This window comes from Poecilia formosa, unplaced genomic scaffold (assembly GCF_000485575.1).
Source record: "Poecilia formosa unplaced genomic scaffold, Poecilia_formosa-5.1.2 Scaffold32, whole genome shotgun sequence".
In the NCBI taxonomy this organism is placed as follows: domain Eukaryota; kingdom Metazoa; phylum Chordata; class Actinopteri; order Cyprinodontiformes; family Poeciliidae; genus Poecilia; species Poecilia formosa.
In genome coordinates this window covers 2,598,589-2,607,695 of record NW_006799971.1, presented here as the reverse complement: position 1 = coordinate 2,607,695, position 9,107 = coordinate 2,598,589, and the positions used below count along the sequence as shown (strand labels likewise).

The following is a 9,107-nucleotide window of genomic DNA, read 5'->3' as shown; positions in this document are numbered from 1 at the left end:
GGAAGCTGCATTCAATGTCCCTCGGAATATTTTTAACTTCCGGTTTAGGGTTGATAAATTAAAAAAGAGAATATCATATGTTTAGCTCTACATTGTTATTTCCGTTTACATAGTGACGAATAGTTCATAATTTTAAAGGGAATTTTGTCTGTATAAAAATGTTTTAAGCAGCTCATGGTGGCGTTTTCAGACGGCGGTGCGTTCAGATGTAACTTGTACACCACATAATCTTCATTCAAATTCCACCAAATAATTAAGTATTGTTTAATGCACAGGTGTCAAACTCCAGTCCTGGAGGGCCACTGCCCTGCAACTTTTAGATGTGCCTCTGCTGCACCACACCTGAATAGAATAATTAGGTCATTAGCAAGGCGCTGGAGAACAGATCAACACAAGGAGGAGGTAATTAAGACATTTCATTCCAGCGTTTTTTGTACCTGTGGCACATCTAAAAACTGTAGGACAGCAGCACTTGAGGACTGGAGTTTGACACCTCTGGTAATGTATTTGTGTTCAAATATCCTAGAAATAATGATTTACTATTACTATTATTGCTACTGTCTAATGTATTTGTCAATGAGCAGCTTTTTAATAAGTCAACAAAGTTAAACAAAAACAAAAAAATAAGTAGTTTTGAGATTACAAAGAAAACCCAGAATACAAAATAGTAAATGACGTGTTCTCACCCTGCAAACCTGCCTAAAAATGTTACATTTCTCAATGTGTCCAAAACACTAAGTGTTTGTGGAAGTATTTTTAACGTTTTCATCTGATTTGGTCACAGTTGATTATAGTCCTTTACACACAGTCAAACAGGAGCACAATGCAATGTTAAATACTTTTATTGTAAGGCAACACATCTGATACAGCTACATCAGTAAATATATCCACCATCAACACAGCATAAAAATCATTTCCTCTTTGGATAATGCATCCTTTTGGTGATAGTATTCTGTTTATGGTTGGTTGGCTGTTTTGATAGACACGAATCAACATTACAGAGCAAATTTGAAGCATTTCACAAAATTATTTAACTGTTAGAAGGAGTATATGTGACACACAGGACAATCTTTTGTTTTCTTAACACAAACATATCTGGATTCTTGAACCGTTTAGACCTCATATTAAGTGTGATCTCTCAATGATGTTTCATAATTTTAAAGACACACGTAATAATGACGCATTTTCTTATACAGATAAAATTCATTAAATAATCAAGAATAAAAGAACACGTTTCGTGTCCCATACATGTTTGGTCCTTATTGTATTGAAAACATTCAAGTTTATTTTAAAAAAAAAAAAAAAAAAGAAAACTTAAAAGCCTATTCATTTTTAATTTTAAAAGCAAAATGAGCTAATGTCCACTGTAAGACCCAACAAATATACTTATCTGTTCCATGTTCACATTCAAAATTAATGATATGACAAGCATTGTTTGGACAAAGTGGAATCACCGACCAATCTAAACAGAAGAAGACGGTAAATTAGAATAAATGAGACTTTGCAACATGAAACTTTGCGTTTGCAGTGAGAGCTGATTTTGAACGTGTTAGTTGGAGAAAATTACAAACGTGTTCAAAATAATATCAGTTCAACATCACAAACCAGACAGACAGCAGTATTCTGCATGGAAAATAATGCAGTTGTAGGCGCAGTAGAGTAGTAGAAGACCATCACAGCAACATAGCATGTACAGTATGTTGCTCATATTGTATAATTAAAATCATTAATTCAAAGTGAGGCAGCACATGTTGGTAATAGGGCAATCCCTATGAATCAAACACCAGACTTGGAATAAAAAGCTGACTGGAGAAGTGAAGGCATATAAAGAAGTGAAAAAGGAAAACTAGAGCCTAAAAGAACGACACAGTACTGATTTTCCATGCACTGTGTAGAAAATACAGGAGTAAATTTCCGCCAAGCACTCAAAAATTTTCGAGATATAACAAGGACATTTCTCTACTAGAAAAGCCAAAAGTTTGCTAGAAAAAACACTCTGAAATTTTGAGTTTAATTAAAAAAAAAAAAAAACTCGAAAATGTATGAATTTCAAAAGTTGAACATTTTTGACTTTTCAAACTAGAACATTTCCTACTTTTTATTTTTTTCTAGAAAAGTACAGAGAGGTTTTTGGTAAATATTTACTCCTTTTTTCCAGTGACCCTAATATGCTGTGACATAAAAGACCAGGAAGAAAACGGAAAGATGCCACTTGAATGGATCAAAGAATTCCCAAAATGGCAAAGACTTTGGAAAACTCCAGATTTCTCATATATAAAATTAACAAGACCAAGATATGAAGAAGTTTATGGCAAGAAGCCATCACATAGTCAAATTTTTGAAAGAAAAAAAAAGCAAGCAGGTTACAATTTGCCAAAGAACAAACTGACTGACTATCCTAAAGTGAATTGGTGCAACATTTTGTTGAACAATAACAAGATTCCTCCCTTTGGATGTAAGTCCTCAAACAATTAGTTTTGGTTACCATACATTAAAGCACGGTGACTCAGGTATCATGCTGTGGTCATGTTTCTTATTCTATGTCGTCAGACCTAGTCATCAAATACCAGACGTTACCGATCAGTTTAAAAACACTGAAAGAACCAAAGACGTCATGTTGCTTTAGGCGAAGAGGAAAGAGAAAATTCCCTTAAAGCAGAAGTTTCAACAACATCCCAAACGCAGCGATAAAGCCTTGTCTTGGTCCCAAACTAACCAGATTAACGTTATGAACACGCCAGCCCAGATTCTGGAGCTTAAACCAGATGAAAACGTGGGCTGACTCTAAACGTGCTGCTGCTGAGGCAAAGCAAACTCTGGAATGTGTCCGATCGTGGTCACCTGTTCAGGATGAAGTCACTTCGACTCCAGTCTGAAGCCTTCCTAAGGGACGGCGGTTATACAAATAAATATTAATATGAAACATTCGTCCAGATTCAGAGGAAAACTGAATCTTCAGAAAACTTTTGCGTAGAAGGAAATATGCAAACACTTGTTAAGTTTTTTAAAATTTACTAAAAATCCATTTTCTTTACTTTCTGTATTGAGATATTATTTTCCTAAAGTTTTGTGCTATTCAGAAGGTTTCCACTTTCTGAATAGCACATGCAGCGTTCTCAATGCATTTCTGTGTGTAAATATGAGCCGTTATAAGATTTATTAAACGCATACTGTTAAAACTTTGAACACAACTTAGGCCTGTACTATAGAGCAGGTTTGACATATTGGAGGTTTCTTTAAGAAGTCTGTTTTAATCAGCTGTAGCAATGCTGATATCAATCTGTTATTAGTCTCTTTTTCTCTTGACTTAAACAACAAATAAAAACAGATAACCTAGTTAGAAATTTACTTCAGTCCTACAATGGAGGTGGGATTTTGGGGTTTGAATCGTACTGGTGGCGGTTTGTGGAAGTTGCTGAAGACAGAAGGTGTAAATTCTTTGTTAAAGTTAATATTTTAGGTTTTAAACCATTATCATCTTACAGCACCTATGTTCTGAGGCACAAATAATACAAATTCCAGTCCCGAAGAGTGTGTATCACTGGGAGGTTTTGAGTTTGAAAGAGAAAGCACACTAGGGCGGAGGTGTCTGAAGTTTTTGTCACGAGCCAAAATCGTCAAGGCAAAAGTTCTTACAGGACAAAAAAAAATAAATAAATAAAATAAAATAATTTTTAAAAACATTTAAATCACCAAAAAATTATTTAAATAAAGGGGTTGAATTTTTTAGAGGAAAGGAAAGTTTAAATCATCCAGAACTTAAAAAGGGCTTTTCACAAGTAAGGAATCCAGTTTGAACATTCTTTTGGATACTAAATTGTCCAATTCTCAGTAATAAAAACAGAATTAAAGAGAAAGCAAAAAGTATGATTATCAAAAGACAAAATTCTTTATGTGGGTGCTAAGAAGATTCTAATTTGTCTGTAATAATTTTGCACTAATTAAACATAAAAAAGCCTCAATTTGCATCAACCACCTGAGCTTGGGGCCCCAATCAGTCCAATCAGCCCAGCTGTGCCGTACTTTGGACACCCCTGCAATATGGTGCGTATTTATTAAATATCTGCAATTTCTTTTTAACATGTTTCAGAATTAAATTATTTTACCATTTCAACTGTTCTAAAAAATATCAGAAAGTACAGCTGCTGCAATCATGAATTCACTTTACATAAAGTACAGAGTGTAGTTACAGTTACAGATTCATGAATTGAAGTATTAATGGTGAAAAATCCCAGCTTTTACTAAGCAGACGTGTCAAAGTCAAGCTAGTTTAAATGAACTAATTTCCTCTCCCTCACTTTTTTTTCCCAATTAATACTTTTTACTAACTTGTGAAATGTGATATCCTTGGACCTTATTATGTTGTTGTCATAGTGTTGACAATTAGTCGCAAAGCACCACGTCACTTTTTCTTTTATATATCAAGCATACATTTAAGATTTAGCGCATCATGTTGACAGTAAAACCAACGATAGCCATCGTCTGCAAGCAGCGTTTTTGTCCTCCAGCAGGGATCTTGGGCATGTACAACGTGACGTTACGCTGCAACATGTCTATATATCGATCATAACTTAAAAGAAATTTGACTTCGCAACTTATCTCCTCGCAATTGGGCCTCTTTCTCCAGGTATGTCTTTGATTAACGAATATCATTATAACATGATGTGAAAACTCAAAAAAATCGATTTTACACGATAGCGAAGTGAAATGGTGCATCTCAGAAAACCAGAGGAAAGAAGTATTTTTTTTTTTTTTTTAAATTTTCAAATGCCATTGACTAGAATTTGTTTCAGTATAAATTCCCTACTATGGACTAAAAAAAAGTTAAAATAAATAAATAAATAGTGCTGAACCCAGGTAAGGAGTAACCCAGCTTCGTGCTTCTTGATGAGCAGGTAATCCTGCTTGGTAGCACAGACCACAGCTGTGTTTCTGTTCATAAGGCTGTTTGTACACTTCAGAGATAAATATTTTAGTTTTTAACACTTTTTATATAGAAGCATTACAGATGGGTAACAATAAATTCACAGAGGTAAGCCGCTACTTTCCACTTTCTCAGTTTTACAGACTTTGATCTCGTACTAAACACTACCAATATATATCTGGTTAAATAAAGAGTTTTTTTTCAGTCATTTTTCTCCGTTATGCACATATTAATGGGGGAGTTATTGTCGCTCTCATAGAAGTCGTCATTCTTCGTGGCGGCCGGAGACGTTCCTTCGGTCTCAAAGTGTTTCCTCCTGTGGAGTCTGAGGCTCTGCGAGCGGCTGAAGCCTCGCCCACAGACATCGCAACCGTACGGCCTCTCACCTGTGTGCAGCCTCACGTGGTTTTTGAGGCTGGAAGCGCGCGTGAAGCTCTTGTCGCACTCGGGACAGTCGAACTTCTCCCCCAGGTGGATTTTTTCGTGTTCCCTCAGTCGGCCAGACTGGTTAAAGCTGCGGTCGCACACGGAGCAGTGGTACGGCTTCTCACCCGTGTGGGTGAGCCGGTGTCGGTTCATGGCGCCCGAGTGGGCAAAGCTCTTGCCGCAGTCCGGGCAGGAATATGGCTTTTCTCCCGTGTGGACTTTAAAGTGACCTTTTAGCTGACCCTTTTGTGTGAACTGTTTTCCGCAGAGGGAGCACTGGTAGGGTTTCTCGCCCGAGTGAATGCGCATGTGGATCTGCAACGCCGACATCTTGTGGCAGTCTCTTCCACAGAGCCCACAGCAGTAGGAACTCTTCGAGTTGCTTCGACTTTGCTTTTCCTCAGGTGACGTTGGAAGACCGCGTTTTTCAACGTCTTCGTCAGCATCCGGATTTTCTGTAGACAATTTGGATGTTAGGACTTTAAAACTGAGCGTAGGAGCGCAAACAGGGTTTGTACATTTTATTTACAGTAAAATTCAAGCATTTTAAAGGTAAGTTTTCATACTCTTCCAGCACCACACTAACAATACAAATGAACTATAAAAAGACAGTTTCAGTTCACTATTATATATAATTTATTACAACAATTTATTACTGTATTCTGCTCCTGTCAAAAAAAAACAAAAAAAACAATTTCCCAATTATGGTGTTTCCATTAAATAAGAAACAATTAAAATCACACGTGAAAAAAGTTTGTTCACGTGAGAAGTCGTTAGAAAACATGCCGTACCATCATCCTCCTATCACTTCTTGTCGTCTTCGTGTTTTCCTCCAGTAGTGACATTTCGTTTTTGATCACATGTGATGCGAAAGTGTTTCCATTGCAGTTTTGCGAAAAACTAATTGTTATACGGCCGAAAAACCAATTCATTCTACCGCAAAAACAGTTTATCGAATAACGTGATTTTTTTTTTTAACTGTCATGTTTTCAATAAGCAAATGTATTTTTTGAAAATCCAAATTGAGTAATTATATGGTCAATGGAAACACAGGCATAATAAACTGTTTATTATAAATTATTTTAATTTAAAATAATTTTATTAATTATTAAATGTCTCTCTCACACACCTAACTGGTACAAGAACAAAACTTTAATTTAACAGAAAGTCCCCCAATTTCAATAACGTTGTTTAACGTATAGAATATAAGCCAACCTTTATTTCAATTACACATAAGTCATTGGTCCATTAGAATAATAAATATTACATCCACTACATTGAAACAGTCCAAACATATTGTTTTAAGATAAATTACCTTCCAGCACAGTGCACCAATCAATCAGACAGTGATCAATTTGCTCCCTAATTGGCTCTGACCTCTTAACAGATCAAATACATGCATCTCTGATGTGTTTAATTAAATGTGCCAATGTTGAATCTTTGGAATCAGCTGTTTAAAACTGAATTTCCATAATGTGCCAGAAATTGAAAAATAATCATCTTGTATAGATCTGCAGTTTTTGAAAATAAGAAAAAATAAAAAATAAATTAAAAAAAAAGGGTCTCCAAAAGTTCAAAGTCACATGACATCATGATATCTGTGTTGAGACCCAGGGAAGCAAAACTCTAATTAAAATATTATTTATATTTCAGTTTGACTTGTATTCAAAATTCCTGTGGTCAAAGACACTGTTTTAATCTCTGCTCGATTACCTTTACAAAAATTCAACAGTAACAACTTCTCAAGCAGAAGAAATACTTTGAGTAACCTCACTGATTTATTGTAGTGTCTCAATACAAGTTAGGAGTAATTTAAATTATAATCTAAACATAAAATGAAAGTTAATAAATGGAATATACATCAACTACACTGTACTGCACAACATAATAATTAACTAAAGCACGACTAGAACAAGATTGAACTCTACCTTACACCAGGGAAAATATTTTACCATTTAGCCAAAGGCTCAGACAAAAAAAGGCCAAAGATGTTTCCAATGGATCCAACAAATTCTTGGCAGATTACTTTCATGTCCAGCTTGCCCAGTCTTTCTTTAAGGATATTACAAACAACTGCATCGTTGAGTCTGCCTTGGGTCATATTAGCACATAGCCATGTCTTTACCCTGTGTCGTGCACTAAAACTCCCTGCAGCTTCACATGAAGACACTGGCACCAACAACACAAGTCTGAGGAGGGTCGCAACTTGGTCACATAAAAACCTCTACCGCCTCTCCAATTGTGCTACAGAGGTGACTGGTGTGAACAAGGGGAACTGTGAAGGAAAGGAGCTTGTGTCCTGCTCAGGATAAGGTGTGGGGTAATCATCTGTCTGTAATCAGGAGTGCACACTTCAATTTTAGCTAAGTTTTGATGCTGTCCTCTTCAAAATGCTCCCCAAACTGAACCTCTAGCATCCAAAACTTTAAACACCGCTATCCGGTTGTAATCCACTATTTTGCCAAAAAGGCATCTTCAATCTTGTTTTTCAGTGGAGTCAATGGAATCAGGAGAGTCAACCAATGTTGGTACTTTGTCATACAGTGCAAGGTAGCTCCCGTCATTTATCTTTTCTGAAGAGACGACTGTAGTCTACATACCAGACACAGCCTGAGATTTTTCTGAAGTGAAATATTAAGGCATTCAAGCTCTCCAACAACAGCTGACGCAGGTGTGAGGCCCAACATAGTCTTTCCTTTGCTGAAATCCTCAAAGAAGGCATCCATCTTCTTCCGCTTATCCGGAGTCAGGTCGCGGAGAGCCTAAGTAGGGAGGCCCAGACTTTCCTCTCCCCAGCCACTTAGCAGTTGCAATGTATTTTGCCATCTCCTCCATCCTGTAGAGTACCCACTCATACTGCCCTAACACAGTTACTACTGCAGAATGACACATAGTGCACCTTTGTTGGGCATAGGCTTTCATGTTGGTTAGTGGTGTATTTTAACATATGACGATGTTTTAAAGCATGGTCTTGAATTTTATTGACTGACAAAACAGGATGCTTAACCGTTTGGAAGCAATTTTTGAGACACCATCAAGAATATGCCCACGAAAGCCAGACATGGGCAGATTGAGCCCCAACAACACATCTGTCACCACCTTTGCAATACCATAGCCCATTGTGCCAGACACCTTGTAAGGTTCAACACACACCTCATTTGGGAAATAGTCATGGTCCACAAAGCGAAGACACTTTCTTGTTCAGTGCCATAAACATCCTGTGTTCCATCGACTATCACTGAAAACTGTTTCATTTCATTCTGTGCTTTGAACCTTGTGTACTCAATGGTCTGTATACATGGGGTAATCCTAATCAGTCCTATATGAGAGAAGTTGATACAAATAGCCACTTTTATCAGTGGGGTCACTAAAGGCTTGTCCCCATCTTGCCTCATCTAACAGAACTAACAGTTTTTGTAAGCAATGCCTTGACATCTCCTGCTTTTTATCTTATTTGCTGGATAACTGGACATCAATTGGATTGAGTCGATGTCCATTGTCCACTTATAGTCACAAATTGATGATGGACTTGGGAGTTTTGGTGCACTGTATATTTCTGAATGGCTTTCTGAATGCTGCACTAATGAAAGTAGCATCTGGTTTTCGTCCCAGTACAGACTGATTTGAAAATCCTTTGCTGCAACAAAATCACAAGACTCCTGTCAATGTTGGACTGTAATGTAACCAAGGAAAACTGTCAAACCATTTCTCTTGGAAGGACAATAACTTTCCACTAGCAAGTGTTTGTGGACTTGCT

General features: G+C 36.9%; 1 protein-coding gene across 1 annotated transcript in view; it reads right to left on the bottom strand.

The window, feature by feature from the left end:
- Positions 1-2,101: 2,101 nt before the first annotated feature.
- Positions 2,102-9,107, bottom strand: part of LOC103136445 (zinc finger protein 91-like) — a 24,881-nt gene continuing 17,875 nt past the window's right edge. Inside the window, exon 17 of the mRNA XM_007549709.2 lies at positions 2,102-5,805. Coding sequence (XP_007549771.2) covers positions 5,126-5,805 — 680 coding nt within the window. The 3' untranslated portion in view covers positions 2,102-5,125. The remainder of the gene's footprint in view (positions 5,806-9,107) is intronic.